This window comes from Branchiostoma belcheri, unplaced genomic scaffold (assembly GCF_001625305.1).
Source record: "Branchiostoma belcheri isolate BF01 breed outbred unplaced genomic scaffold, Haploidv18h27 scaffold32, whole genome shotgun sequence".
Lineage (NCBI taxonomy): Eukaryota > Metazoa > Chordata > Leptocardii > Amphioxiformes > Branchiostomatidae > Branchiostoma > Branchiostoma belcheri.
The window spans coordinates 1609141-1624135 of record NW_017803932.1 but is presented as its reverse complement, the minus strand read 5'-3'; the positions used below and the strand labels follow the sequence as shown (position 1 = coordinate 1624135).

Sequence of the window (14995 nt, the reverse complement as noted above, 5' to 3'; positions counted from 1 at the left end):
CAGGCCAGCAGATCTGGAACAACAGTACAGTCAAGTAGAGTTCAACCTTTCACTAATACACCACAGGAAGCAGTAGAAACAGGGAACCATTTTCCAATAGCCCACTACTACCACATGTTTGTTGTCCTGAGTTCCAGGCCAGCACCCTAATGACTTTGCCAGCTGGTCCTGTTACAGTATTACTTGAAAGCAGCAGGAACATTAAAGTTTTTCCTCCAAGTACATTGTATGCAAATTGTAAACTTACTTGCATAATGAATAAGTCAATCACCTACATGTATCATCTTTCAAATATTTTACGAAAAATGCCCCTGCAGTTCTATAACAGTCACTGAGAGGTCCAAAAAAAAAAAAAAATTATATACTAGTACTCTCTGTCCATACAACAGTTGTGTATTCCATATCACCTGAGGAACCAGCCAGACCCACTTTCTATGGAACTTTTGGATGCCTGTGTCTAATCTATTAACCAAAATTGGTCCAAAATGAGCTTATCTGTTAACTTGCAGGTCCTTAAAGTTAAACCTGTTGAACTAGAGATTCTGTTATTAGTACATGTACCTTTCTTGTTAAGAGGGTCGAAGAAAGACATATCCTGGGATGGCAGTGGTGTGTTGGGCATGGAATCGTCTGTGAAAGTGGTTGCATCGTCATCGCTACAGGTCATGTCATCCGAGTGTAGACTGATGTTGTCATCAGCAGTCTTGTGCAACCAAACCCCACCTGCACATGGGGAGATCAACTTTTGCTTCAGTGTTCTATTGCAGGGATCAAAATACAGTACCACCTGCATAATCAGGTTAGTGCAGGTAAGGATGGAGTTACAAAAGTTAGAGAGAAAAAACTCAAAGTCCATACTTAACTCCAATGGTTATTTCCCACCTTAATTTTTTCATTGTCACAGTTAAAAGTCTCCCGCCCTAAATAACAACAGTTCCGTCATCTTAAGCAGTTAAGGGACTGCAGGAAGCACATGATAGCTGATTCTGGAAGATTTTGAATCTTTGACATGAAGACATACCCAAGCTTGGCTCACTGCTTCCCGCAGACTCCTGCTGAGGGGACTCTTTATTGTCTTCTTCAGTTTCTTGTGTGATGCCTGCTGGGACTGATGTGATGATAGCAGGCTGCAGGACAGCTTCTTTCAAGGCCTGCTGCTCTCCCTCTGGATCCACCTGCAATCCTCCCTGTACAAATGTAAGGCAGAAACAAGCACAGTTGTACATGTATTCAGTGTTCTGGACCATCTGACACCAATTTTGGTCTCTGCTGGAGAACATCTTCAACTGTGTCTTCCATATATTATAATATATATGTAACAACTGGGTCCTTGACTTTGAATATGAAGTCATGAGTTTATGAATTGACAGGAGGTCAAAAGGTCAGAGTCGGGTTGAAGGAAATGGTTGAAGGTCATACCACCTGGTCAGGGGATCAGCTGGACTGATTAAGTGTTCCTTAAGTCCCAACTAAAGTATATCATAGAATGCCCTCTATCGTTCCAATAATTAAAAAAAATACTACCGGGAAGTCTGAAATCTCTGATTTCTAGTTTTAACAAAGATGTATGTCTTACCTCAAAGAATGTCTGTAAAATGCTGCTGTTGGCGAGGTAGGGGATCTTCCCTACAAACTCTAACAACTGGAGCGCACTCTGTCTCCGCTCTTCTACTACTGCTTCATCAAACCTACCTGGGATGGGAACAGCCAAAAGGATTTATGACAAAAAGCATTTTCAAAAATGTTTCATTTACAATTACAGAGCCATTTAATTTCAAGGCATATGATATTTAAATGCATGCAAACTTAAAATCTTGAAATAGATATAATCTTAACCTAATTGTTGCTGTAGTTTATATGTACAATTCAATATACTCAAGATCATGACTATAAGTACTCACCAAATATCTTAGCCTTTGCAAATGTTGGGAAGGGCTCAGATCTGGCCAGGTTTCTGTATCTTGCATACAGAGCTTTGTGCAGCTTCTTAAAGTCATTATATCTCCTCCAAACGACGACCTGAAGACAGTTGATACAACAAGTGGGATCAAAGTTAGGGAATAACTCATGAATTTTGCAGAGCAGTCCTGTGTAAAAGGCTTTGCAGAATATATTGACAAACTGACTTTCAAGGCGACATGACTGTCAAAGACTGTCAACCATAACTTGCTGCAACACTCACCTCTGACTCTGCATCTGCTTTTCCCCGAGGGAATGTCTGAAAGGAGAGATTGCACACTGTTTTAGAACCTTGGGTCAGGGTCTTGGGTTAATGCCAATCACTCTCCAAGTGACATTCCACTTGAAATGTCTTCCAGGCAGACTGATGGCCCTTTTGACACTGAAGGTTTCCTAAGTAGTAATATTTGTTTCACCTCCCCACAACTGACAACGTTTCCTAACATTCAGACAAACTGTGGCTGGACCGCTGACCCCTGGAACACACAGGGCAAACTTAATGCATGCCCCCAGACTGAATGGAATGCTCCACAGCAGGATGTGGATGTGGGGCTTACATTTGGGTCAGTCCATTTGAACAGCTGGGGAGTACAAGTAGCAATCTGAGTAATCTGACACTTCCATCTCAGTCATACCACAAGTAGCAACATACTTATGATACTAGACAAAATCAATACTGAAATACTGTACTGTAAATTATTGTCAGGTTGCTGGCAAATCATTGAGAAACAGGAGTTTGGAAAACTCATACCAAGGAGTCCAAGAAACGTTTGTAAATTTTCTTGTTTATTTTCTTTCTGCATCATTATGATAGTAAGGTAAACTAAGGTTGTACAATGATCAATTGTGATTGGTGGCCATCTCTACTTATTTCAGTCCATATGCTAATGATCTATACTTACATAATTTATGCATAGTTAGCTCAGTGACAACATATGTACTTTTTGACCACATGACCATGTAACCACCACCGAGCACTACTAGCGGTATACCTGTGAAATGCAGATCCAATTCAAGATGTTGCTGATTTGAGTGTGCAAGCAAGGACAATATACCTTGGTGCAAGTTTGGAGCATGAACACAAAATCCATATTGACTTGAACTTCGTTTATCGTCTTGACTACCAAATCGATCCAAAACGATTTGATCTTTGCATCATCATGAATAGGCTGTCGGTTGCTACAGATGTTTCTTGGCTTCTGATTGGTTTTCAACTGTAATATGTATATTGCGAGGAAAGGTTTTATATATCATTTGACAGGATAATATGTTCAATAGAGCAAAAATTGTTTTATTCACGGGATTATCGTCGGCCTATAAAAAATACGTTACATGGCGTTGATAACAAATTTTTCTTACAAGACTGTTAGTCAACATCTCAGCACAGTAGCAGTAAAATGCCGATGTTAATGATTGTTTTTTGTACACGATGACCTTACACAGCAGGTCTAGACCTCACCTTCAGTGTGACCTTGTATATGGTGTAGCCTTTCTCGTGTAGTTGAGGATCCGACACGTCAAACCAGCGGATGCAAGCATCATTCTCCTTCCCCTTCCGTCCTGCCATTTTGGGTTGATAGAAAGGTCAAGGGTCGCCGTATGTCGTAAGATCTTTTTTAGACGTTTTGCGGCATAGCGCCATTTTGGAATGAATCATTGTGACCGGTGACCAAATTTGTGACTGACTAATCAGGAATATAAACACAGTTTGGATCGTCGTGTGTAAGGAGACCAGAAACTATGGGTTTGCTGACGATTCTGAAGAAGATGAAGCAGAAGGAGAAGGAAGTTCGACTGCTGATGCTGTATCCTTTTGGGGTTCATCACGGTAGATGATAGCCCATGTTTACATACGAGGGAAAAACGAAAGAGCGTGGAGGGGGGTTAACCAAGGAGATTTTTAACCTCCTTGGGTTTACACAAGCATGGCCTAATGTAGATGAAACCAACAAACGTTGGATCCTGGCAACTTGGATGACCCTGTCAATAACAGATTTTTTTCCACCATCCTGTCAATAACTGGAAACATTGCATTATTGACAGGATGATCCTAGCAGTAGTGCAAGACATTTCCGTTATTGACACAGGTTCCTGGATTGGGAGTGGTTTGGTAAGTTTGTCATATTTTGTCAAGCTGTTTTTATATGATCATTATCATATTGTGAAATTTTTATCATTTTAAACCCCCTTAATTACAGTAAGAAATCACTTTAAAAATTTTAGAAATACAAAAAAGATGTATGTCTATAAAGGCCTAGTAAGGGTGGGCTGCCTGTCTTGTATTTTTAACCGTTAATTAATGTCAAATGCATTCAATGCTTTGAAGGTCCTTAATGTAATTGTCTCAGAGGTCTCGATAATGCAGGAAAAACAACAATTTTGAAGAAGTTTAATGGAGAGGACATCAACACCATTTCACCAACATTAGGATTCAACATCAAAACCCTAGAGCACAGAGGGTATGTAGTCTGATCAGTTTCCACCCACTTTCAGAACACCACAGTACAAGGTTGAATCCTGGCTATTGTTGCTCACACAATAGCCAGGAGAGGGTTGAACTTCATTGTCCAAAAGAGCGAGGGGGATTTCCCTAGAGTAGTACATGTACAATGAACCTGTATTTACTGATGAACAAGTAGTTTTTCTGTAATGACCATTGGGAGATTATGGTACATGTAGCTCTTAAGTGTGCTAAGCTGGTTTATGCTTTCATATTGACTTTCCAGGTTCAAGTTGAATGTGTGGGATGTGGGAGGTCAGAAGTCGCTGCGGTCCTACTGGAGGAACTACTATGAGAGCACAGATGGGCTGATCTGGGTGGTGGACAGTGCAGACAAACGCAGACTGGATGACTGCAAAAAAGAGATGCAGGCTCTGTTGTTAGAAGAGGTACTGTACATTAGAAAAGCAAAATAACAGATGGAATCAATAGTTAAGAAGGATTCAGTGTGGAAATATCCTGATACTGTAGTAGCTGTACATTTGAGCATCTCTCCTGTTTTAACATGCAGTTACTATATTAGCTTCTCTTGTTCCTTCCAGAGACTTGCTGGTGCCACCCTTCTTGTGTTTGCAAACAAGCAGGACCTACCAGGTGCCCTACCCGCCCAGCAGATCAGAGAGGTACTGCAAGTATATATTATGCTGAGTAGCACTTGATATAATGGTAATGCATAGAAGTTGATCCTTTTTGTAGTGCACATGTTCCCTGCTGTGTGTGCTGTTATGTCTCTTCCTGCTGTATTTCTGTATGCCTGTAGAAACTGTCTTGCAAACATATCTCTTCCCCCCTGTAGGTGCTGGAGTTGGATGGCATCACCACACACCACTGGCTGATCCAGGGCTGCAGTGCTGTGACTGGGGAGAATCTCCTACAGGGCATGGACTGGATCATTGATGACATCTCCTCCAGGATATTTACCATGGACTGATTTAACACAAGGATATCTATTATACTCAGTACTCTAAACAAGATGTAATTTTACTCAGATTTAATTGTGAGGTGGGTCTGCTGAAATTCAGGGATTAAAAAAATCTAAATGGTCTTTCTCATTTACTGCATAGTGCAGGAAGTAATATACTTATAGAAGAGAGTGGAATGTCTCATTATTGTCATTGCTCGGTTGTCTTGAAGCATGTGATTTGTAGATTTATGTGAAGATTGCATGCAAGTTGCATCATATCTTTCCCAATGTGTGACCTTTTCACTGATGACTGCAAGAAATTAATGTAATTACCAAAAATGAATGTGAGAAAAATGAATACAATGTATGTTAGAGTAATAAGAAAATTAGCTTTCTTGTTTGTTTGTTAATTTTATCTCCATTTTTATCACTTTTTTTGTGACCACAGATGCAGATTTTATCAGTGTGCAAGAATGGTCTTCTAAATGAATATTAAAAGTAGAATAATTTTTCATCTTGGGGAAGTATCCACTACGTTTTTCAGGAAATGTGTTTGGTTATATTTAAATTAAATCGAATTAAATTTAATCTAATTAAACATGCACCATGGATGTTGTCATTTGTTTAGCACATTAATTATCACCTTTGCCAAAATTTTCAGTAGCATGCGTGTGTGTGTGTGTGTGTGTGTGTCAGATTCTGTCAACACATTAACTTGAGAAGACATACACTGTACATGTAGATGGATTTTCAGTAATACATGCTCAGCAACAGCCAATTGCTCCATCTAAACTATGGTTTATTTGCAACAATTACTACAAGATATTACAATAGAAGACATAAGGTATATATTCGGTAATCAAACATTAGTTACCATCATTAACAGCAACCATCCTGACTTCAAGACACTTCATCTTCCATATGATAGTTTACGACTAATACTGTGCCAGAAAAGAATCTTAATATCTGTATACATGTATACTAAGAATATTAGTATCTTAGTCAAACCCTACTTGTACGAATTCCTTTAAAAGCTATCTTTGGGGTATCTGCCTGGGATTTAGGCCTCTTACATACTTTTTTTAAAAAACTGCAGTGGACCTTTTCATAGCAGTTCTATGTGTGCCTACTGTTCTCTCCCTTCCTATGACATGTCATGATCTTCACCTGTTAGCTCCATTGTACTTGTATGTCCGTTTTTATCTGACAGCTTGTGGTTATGACTTGAGAATGTTCGTGCGTCCAACTCTTTGCAGGTTACTCAAATGCCTGTCACTCAGTATTTATCTCGAAATTCACTTTTGGGAATAAGTGCATTCATTTGGTACACCCAACCTAAAAGATGTCAGCCTTTCTAGTTTGGATGTGCCTTCTTCCAGACATTGCCCACAACACTCATCAGCTGTGGGGTCTTGGTCCTGGTCACCTGTTTGGTCTCATCTGTGGTTCCTGCCGGTGACGGGCTTCTGGCTCTGCTGTCAGATCTCCCTAGTCCCAGTCGGGATCCAGATCTTGTACTAGATCGTGACGGAGTCATCTGTTTGTGCTTCATGCGCTGGAGGGCCTGTAGCAGTCAACATTGAACATTTGCTTCACTTTTAGAGTTCAACCTCCATGTGACATGAGGCTCAAGTAATGAAAAATCATTGGATGTTTTTCATGAGATAAAGTTTGTGTAGCCTTTTGTTCTATTTTATATATGCTATAAGTCACCACCCCACCCCCGCTTCTATATGGTCCAGGCTGACTTACCCTGATCCAGGCCTCTGCACTCCTGGGTTCCTTGTCTAACACATCCATGGCACCCTCTAACTTCTCCTTGACTTGTCTTCTACGCCTGCGCTCCTCGAGCACCTCTGTGTACTTTTTCCACTCCTCCTCCCTCTTCTTCTTAAACAATTCCTTCTGGCCAGCCATAACATCACTGCAGTCTCAAACAAGTTAGACTTAGAATTCTGTCAGCCTCTTCTAATGTAACCTTACTTTTGATACTAGCTGGGAAACAAAAAGAAATATATGAATGAAATACTGATTTGACAACTTTGTGTGTCACTTGGCCTTTGATTTTTTTTGGGGGGGGGGAGGGAAGGGGTATCACAACAGGTGTAAAAACCTCTCCTAAAACCACAATCATTATGATACTTAGAAAATAATTTGACAGACTGAGTATAGATTATAAAAAATAATGACCTTTAGGCCACACCAATTTAATTTCTTGGTTAAACGATTCGCCCGCTTCATTTTTTTCTGATTTGCAAATAAAAATAAAAATTCAAAATCAACTGCAAAATGCTCATATTTTGCCCTGAACAGTTAAAAACAGTCATTTTCATCCTAGTTGTTACAGTTATTTCATCTTTCAATGCAATGGTGTCATTAAAAGTTCAAAATTCATTGTTTAAATTTTGAACCAGCCTGTTGTGTTGACTTCATGGCTCCTATCGTACCATTTTGGGCCATAATAGGATGCCTAGGCCTGTTTTTATTTATTTTTTTATTTTTCGCCCGCCCACCCATTATTTTTCTAGAAAAATCCATTAACCAAGAAATTAAATTGGTGTGGCCTTTAATATGAAAATGCCCACAATGCCTTTTATATTTATGTAGTATTTCAAGGTCTTAAAACTTTTCAGGGAATAGATTTAGTGCAGTAGGATACGTACCCATAACTGATCATGCCGTCACCATCAGAATCCAGCACGTCCAGCATGTGTTCGATTTCATGAGGCGCCAACGGGATTTTGGCTGTCTGAAACACATAGGGTTTGTCAAGGACCACTACTAAAATGTCCTAGGTCTCCTAAGAGGATTTTTTAGGACCCAAAGCTGCCGCCGCGCCGCATGCCTGTGAAGGGCGGTTATACTGGCTATACTGATACAGATACAGAAGATACAGAATATAATATAAGGCCAGTGTGTAGATCAACCACACACACCTACTGAAATCTGGAAGATTTTATCTGTGTCCTTGGTTTAAGTAAATTTATAAATGCCTTTTCCACATCTAAAGAAACATGAGTGCATGTTGGCTGACTTTGCCATCATGTTCTTACCTTAATGCCCTTTTTGAATGCTTCCCTGGTGACTCTATCCCGGTCCCCCCGGTTGAAACTCTGGAAGACAGTGATGACTCGTGTGTGGTTCTTGTAGATGTAGTCCTGGAAGACCTGCATGGGGTCTCGCTTCAAGTGCTGTGTTAGTAAGTCAATTAAGTTAAATACATGTAATGTGTATCAGCTCATTACATGTATCAACACATTGATATTGTCAAGCCCATTCACTAAGCTGGCAACCAACATGTGTGCCAATAATGATCCATGTACCTTTTTGTCATTCACCATCCAGCCAAGGTCCTGCCCCACCCCTCCATACACTACACTGAAGTGTGGCCGCTCCTGTTGGACAACAGTGTACAGGTCCAGGAACTCCTGACTCAACAGCACATCCTGCAGAATGTAGCAGACATGCAGGAAGGAACATCACTACACACAAACCACTGATGCAAAGATACTTTTGTCAATGTTATTGTTATACTGTGCCAAGTCCTGCTGCATGCTACTCTATTGTAGAAATAGGTTAACTTACTGTGTACATATACTTCTTTGTATCACTCAAGCTATCCCCTGTAGATCTATCAACAAAGAAAGCTACATTTTCTCTCCGCCTTTTTTGGGTGCACACTGCAGCTAGACTCACCGTCAGATCCAGCACGTGCATACCAGACTCTTCATTGCTTCTGACCGCCTTTAGCAGCTGCAGTGACCCATCCATGCCAATAGGGTTCTTCCCAAGCTGGAGAGGATCAAAGTTGAAAGTGAAATACATGGATGAAGGGCTGATAACACCCTGCACCATATTTCAAACTATAGATCATGCACCTAGCACATTTACAGCTTCAAAAAGGGTGGTATGAAAAAAAGATAGTCTAATGATACACATATAGCAGGTAGGGCTTAGAATTCTGCATGTATGAAATTAATATAGACGCCTGTTGCCATCACATTGTATGACTACATCCTGCAAGGTTTGGCAACAGCTGTACAGCTTTGGTTGACATGATAAAATTCCAACACAACTTGAAGGGGAAAAACAAGACTTCACTCCATCCTAAATAAAACACTGGGAGGAACAAAATTATGGCACAGGTACATGTAACTTCTGGACTTTGAGACTTGTTTGCATACTGTAGTTGGGCCAGACTGATAGACTGACCACATTGACTTACTTTAAGGGTATGTAGGGTTTTGTTGATACACAGTGCCTTAGCCATTTTCATTGCGCCTCTTGTTGAAATCCTGTTGTTGGTTAAATCCAGGTAAGTCAGCACTTCATTGTACTTCAGCACGGTGGCCAGGCCAGATGCACCTTCGTCATCAAACCCATTCCATGACACGTCCAGCCACTGCAGTGTGTTGTTGCTCTATACAAAATTAGTTTGATAGTTTTTCTTGTTTCTTTGCATATCAATTTCCAGCATGCCTTCTGTGAGGTATTGTGACAGATAAAGAGGCAAACAATATCAAAAACCATACCAACACTTTTATGCCATTTTGAAATTAAGTCTTTTATGCAAGAAATGGTCATGTCCATCAACTGGCACTGCCATCTCTTGACAAACAACAGGCAGATATGTATTTTCAATGGCATCATTTTGTGTGGACACTTAACAGTGTGAGGAAGTGATTCTTAAATTCTATTTACCAGACTACTACTAGAAAATCGATATGGTTACTTGTTGTGTTAAGAGCCCACAGCAGCCCCCTTGTCTACTGCGTGTCAAAAGATGAATGGAAGACTCCCAAATAGGTACACATAGATTTTTAACACAGTACTGTACAGAAATGCCTACCCTCAGTCCCCTGCACAGAGCAAACACACCCTTCAGCCGCAGGTGATTCCAGCTCAGGTTCAGGGCAGTGATTGTCTCATTTGCACCTGGATGAAACCAAAATGACTTTTAAACATTATAACACACAACGGAACAGTTTTGTATCTCTTCGGTGCTAAGCAATATTCACACGGAGGAAAAGGTCTGTCCTTGGTGCTGAACAACATTTACAAAATGAAACAGTTCTGTCCTTGGTGCTGAACAACATTCACTCAATGAAACAGGTCTGTCCTTGGTGCTGGACAACATTCACACAATGAAACAGGTCTGTCCTTGGTGCTGAACAACATTCACTCAATAAAACAGGTCTGTCCCTGGTGCTGAACAACATTCACTCAATGAAACAGTTCTGTCCTTGGTGCTGAACAATATTCACACAATGAAACAGTTCTGTCCTTGGTGCTGAACAATATTCACTCAATGAAACAGTTCTGTCCTTGGTGCTGAACAATATTCACTCAATGAAACAGGTCTGTCCCTGGTGCTGAACAATATTCACACAATGAAACAGTTCTGTCCTTGGTGCTGAACAATATTCACTCAATGAAACAGTTCTGTCCTTGGTGCTGAACAATATTCACTCAATGAAACAGTTCTGTCCTTGGTGCTGAACAATATTCACATAATGAAACAGTTTAATCCTTCATGCTAAGCAACATTCCCATAATGAAAAAGTGTTGTGACTGGTGCACATTCCAGTGAAGAATCTGTTCCTTACTGTCAAGTCCATTGAATGTTGACAGGTTTGAACAAGTTATGAACAAATGATATCCCAAGATAGTCACTGATATAAAACATGTTTTTGTAGACACCTACCTATCCCAGCTCCCATAAATCCTCCGCCTACTTCACTGAACTCGTTTCCACTCAGGTTGAGTTCCTCCAGATATCTGTTACTCTGACCAGGAAGGACAGGGAAGATGTGTATTGATTTCAGACATGACAGTCTCAGGTGCAGAATCTGCAATTACCTTTGATGGGATGTATGTAAACCAATACAGGAGCAGGAATACATCAAAGGCAAATGTTAGCAAAGGTAAATTCCAACAAAATGCATTAGAGTTTCATCACTAAAATGGGTCACTTTCAACCGTCATTAATGTTAATCTACCTACCTGTGTACTATTACCTTATCCGAGAGAAGGAAAGCTTGGACTGCCGCTGTTTCCAAATTTATTATAATATTTTGCCACAATTCTGTCTGTCAATAAAGTCTTTGTACCTTTTTAATCATACCGTTGGACTCTTTTTATTTAAAGCTACACCTATATTAATCAAGTTTTTTTCAAACTTGAGTGTGTCCCTGCCTAAACCATTTTCAATGTGTGCATGTTGGATCAATCAAAACAATGGTAGCATGTACCTGCATAGCACCGGCAAAGAACATAGCATCCCTGTCACTGAATTTGTTGTCTGTGCAAAATAAAGAACATTTTAGCTGCTCCAAAGTAATCACTCCATGTGATTCCCACAACAGTCAGTAATAATTGAAACTCATCATAATAATGTTCCAGTGATAATCCTTTAAATTACCACATTCGTTCTTCATACAATCACAAACTCATGGAACTTATGTTTATTATATTATTTGGATAGCCATGTACTGTTATAATGTGAAGTTCAATGAAAAAGCTTAGGTTACTGATGAGACAATGTATTGTCAAGCTGATTACTTCATCTTTACCTGCCAGATTAACTCTCCTGAGAGACCGGTTCTCCAGTAACATGTCACCTATTGCCTCTGAGCCTTCAGTACCAAGTCTGTTGCTGGCCAGATTCTAGTAAACACAGACATATGAGCCACATGAGCCTGGTGTTGTACATACCGGTAGTGTTCTGGTATCATGTAGGGAACTAACTTATGTCAAGATTAAGGTAATATGATAAAATTATTAAGAATGCATTGATTCGATCCTTTGATGTTTTAATGGTTGTGACATTACTGACATATTTGTGTTATACCAGCAGTAATGTTAATAATAACTGGTGATTTGGATGCCATTTGCTTGACTAAAATGAAATGCTATAATAGAGTTTGATATGAAAAGGAGGAAGAGAGGAACATTGATAAATTATACTGATAACGTCATTCAAGGTATTGAATTTCCTAGGGCAATAAGTAATTGATAAGTATGACATAAGCTATGGAAAGTAGACACAATATAGTATCACATGATGATATGAAAAGATGTGTAATATAAGTTGTGATTGATAGCATAAACTAGATATGCAAATTACATGGTTATTTTCAAAGTTCAGGGAAGAAATGTTGGTGGCAGTATGGGGTCACAACACCTCAAGTATGAGATGAAAACAAAAATCAGCATTACCAAGGTAAAACACCGAAATGTGTTTGCATAAATGTGTGGTTCCAGACATGCAAATACATGTATGATAGACGTGACACACAAGACTTACAATGTCTGTGATGCTGGGATTTTCCTTAAGCATGTCTGCCATGTACACCCCTCCCTCACCAGTCATCCAGTTGTCTTCTAAGCTCAGCGTCTCTATGAAGGTGCTCATCTGCGTGTATGTCGACAATGTTAGATGGGTTACTGATGTGTCTGGGCATCGTATTTAATACTTATTTCTTATCCACACTGTCATTCAATTAAATTTAGTCGGATAGAACACTACATGTTGACTCCAGTTGTTTGCTGTCTGCTATTTGTATATTTAATGTGAAACTGCTAAAACACCTTAAGGCACACCAAGTAATTATGGATGACATCCATTGAAGACCCCAAATTCAATGTGAGACCGCAACAAAAAGCAAGATGGGGCAAAAAAAGGATAATATCTGGTTTTGAAAATGAAGATATCTTGAACTTGCAACAGTCAAATACTAGTAGGTGGAACATCGATGGTATTATGGTAGCTTCTATTGTATTGCTGTTCCATTTTCTGTGTGCAATTTATTTTTCGCTGCTCTGTTCTAATCCTTGCTCTTTTATTTCACCCAGAATTGTGTAAAAAAGCACTGAAATTGATACCTTGAGGGCAGTTGCAATGCACTTTGTCCCCAAAGGACCCAGCCCATAGTGGTCCATGTTGAGCTCACTGGCCGTGAGGTGACGCAGGAATGTGGACGCTGGGACCACTCCTGTCCTTCTGCAGACTGACCGGTACAGTCTGGTCATCTCACTCACAGGGTCATACTCCTGCTGGACAACTTCGGGCTCTGATGGACAGTAAAACGAACCTAAGTCAAGGACTGATGTATCAGCAATGAAATTTTTTAGTTGTTCTTTGACCAATGTTGTACTAGTATTCAAAATAAAAAATTGATGCATGGCAACAAACAAGTGGTTATTAAATTTTAGAAGCTTCTTCTAACTAGAGTGATTTCTGTAGATATCACAACTACACAAAAAGAGGAATAAAATCCACAAACTAGTTATGTTGAGTACAATGATTCAGTAGAATCTTTCAGCAAGCAATAGTTATGTTATATTTTACCTTCCAGTTCCAGGTCCGTTTCGTAGTCGTCCGAGTCTCCCAGGTCATTATCAAAGTCTGGTGTGGCCATGGTACTTCTGACAGCGGTCATCAAATATACTCCATGTTCTTTCTGTTAGACACCGTTCCTACTCACAATGCTTATCAATTTGGACTGAGACAACGATCCTACTGCATTCAAATGTACTTAAAACGTTGGTAAATTGTTTGGGATGGGAGGGCTTGAGTCCAAGTAAGTCTAGAGACAGGAGGTACCTTCAGAAGGCTTCACTTGTGTGATCAGAAAGTCAGGAGACTAAACAAAGAGCAGCTGGTCAACTTTTCAGGTATAAACATTCACGTGTTCCTCTTCTCCTGTCAAGAGGCATGGATGCTGTCAGCAGTGTAGTTTTGATGTGAAAACGTTGCAAACCATGAGGAGCCGTCCAAAGAAACCCAACACTGAAAACTGCCCCTTGTGACAGAGATTATTTATGATGTATTTAAGGTAAAATAAGTAGTAACCAAAGCAAAGATGAGGCCTTACTTGCAGCTGTATATACACACACACATTATCCCTTTGTAAACAATTCCAACAGTAAAGTCCAAGTCAGGAATCTATCTTGGCTGTAATGATCCTGGTCCAAAAGAATTCTAACAGTGCTGTGGAGGATTGTCAAGACACTCAACCATACTTCAATACCAACTGGAGATGACATACATGTATCCATGGACACATAATCAATTCATGAGGGTTATGACCGGCATTGTCAACATGATTAAAGCTGTGCTCTGTGTTCATTGATGAGAAGAAAGGCTTTTGTGTGCCATTGTTGTGAGAAGGATGTATCAGTCACTGTCACACCTGTCACCAATCAAAATCCTGTACCCAAAATCCTACAGGTAGGAATATGTATCCACAAGATGTTTCCTTGCTGTATTTGCTAGTCATAAAATTTTACTATTGGACAGAATTTACCTGTACCTATCTCTTCGAGACAGGAATGACTCAGACTGACACCCCACACGGTGTGGCCGAGATGACAGTGATTGTTGGATACTTTACGTTCCTGTTGTGACATGTCCTTTCAGACCACTGAGAGGCTCTTTGTAACAGGAGTGTGGATAAACCATAGCTGTCATCTGGGAAAGAATACAACACCACAGCTATTGAAATTGCTATTATCAAAATGCATAGTAAATTCACTTGTGGTGGATCCTTTTTATGCATGCTGGTGAGGCCTATTATTGCTGGATTACATTATGTCTATCACAAGAAATGGGTCTTTCATGAAATATTTGT

At 39.9% G+C, this 14995-nt stretch overlaps 3 protein-coding genes across 7 annotated transcripts in view; 1 reads left to right on the top strand and 2 right to left on the bottom strand.

The window, feature by feature from the left end:
- The window catches only part of LOC109474816 (ribosomal protein S6 kinase delta-1-like), a 16492-nt gene extending 12950 nt beyond the window's left edge, over positions 1 to 3542 (bottom strand). Inside the window, exons 1-6 of the mRNA XM_019775208.1 lie at positions 3419 to 3542; positions 2183 to 2218; positions 1902 to 2019; positions 1577 to 1692; positions 1022 to 1187; positions 562 to 723 (exon numbers count right to left, since the gene is read on the bottom strand). Coding sequence (XP_019630767.1) covers positions 562 to 723; positions 1022 to 1187; positions 1577 to 1692; positions 1902 to 2019; positions 2183 to 2218; positions 3419 to 3526 — 706 coding nt within the window. The 5' untranslated portion in view covers positions 3527 to 3542. The remainder of the gene's footprint in view (positions 1 to 561; positions 724 to 1021; positions 1188 to 1576; positions 1693 to 1901; positions 2020 to 2182; positions 2219 to 3418) is intronic.
- Positions 3543 to 3584: 42 nt separating this feature from the next.
- Positions 3585 to 5909, top strand: LOC109474875 (ADP-ribosylation factor-like protein 2). Its single transcript, XM_019775338.1, has 5 exons — positions 3585 to 3764; positions 4308 to 4418; positions 4686 to 4848; positions 5002 to 5082; positions 5256 to 5909. Exons 1-5 carry the CDS (start codon positions 3700 to 3702, stop codon positions 5388 to 5390), a joined length of 555 nt encoding a protein of 184 aa, XP_019630897.1. The 5' UTR covers positions 3585 to 3699; the 3' UTR covers positions 5391 to 5909.
- Positions 5910 to 6139: 230 nt separating this feature from the next.
- Positions 6140 to 14995, bottom strand: part of LOC109474834 (leucine-rich repeat-containing protein 74A-like) — an 11104-nt gene continuing 2248 nt past the window's right edge. Inside the window, exons 2-15 of one of the 5 annotated variants that reach the window (XM_019775259.1) lie at positions 13714 to 14557; positions 13248 to 13435; positions 12670 to 12777; positions 11936 to 12029; positions 11615 to 11664; positions 11068 to 11149; positions 10213 to 10298; positions 9589 to 9783; positions 9060 to 9155; positions 8687 to 8809; positions 8417 to 8554; positions 8027 to 8112; positions 7116 to 7287; positions 6140 to 6927 (exon numbers count right to left, since the gene is read on the bottom strand). In XM_019775259.1, the coding sequence (XP_019630818.1) occupies positions 6718 to 6927; positions 7116 to 7287; positions 8027 to 8112; positions 8417 to 8554; positions 8687 to 8809; positions 9060 to 9155; positions 9589 to 9783; positions 10213 to 10298; positions 11068 to 11149; positions 11615 to 11664; positions 11936 to 12029; positions 12670 to 12777; positions 13248 to 13435; positions 13714 to 13804 (1719 nt within the window). In that variant the 5' untranslated portion in view covers positions 13805 to 14557 and the 3' untranslated portion in view covers positions 6140 to 6717. Of the gene's footprint in view, positions 6928 to 7115; positions 7295 to 8026; positions 8113 to 8416; positions 8555 to 8686; positions 8810 to 9059; positions 9156 to 9588; positions 9784 to 10212; positions 10299 to 11067; positions 11150 to 11614; positions 11665 to 11935; positions 12030 to 12669; positions 12778 to 13247; positions 13436 to 13713; positions 14964 to 14995 lie in introns of those variants that run through there. The other 4 variants (XM_019775260.1, XM_019775263.1, XM_019775264.1 and 1 more) reach the window with 4 other exon arrangements.

Excerpts from the sequence above, each read along its gene's own strand:
- LOC109474875 (XM_019775338.1), top strand. The coding sequence starts at position 3,700 with ATGGGTTTGCTGACGATTCTGAAGAAGATGAAGCAGAAGGAGAAGGAA. Across the intron at positions 3,765-4,307 it reads GAAGTTCGACTGCTGATGCT|AGGTCTCGATAATGCAGGAA; the intron begins GTATCCTTTTGG and ends TAATTGTCTCAG. Across the intron at positions 4,849-5,001 it reads AGGCTCTGTTGTTAGAAGAG|AGACTTGCTGGTGCCACCCT; the intron begins GTACTGTACATT and ends TGTTCCTTCCAG.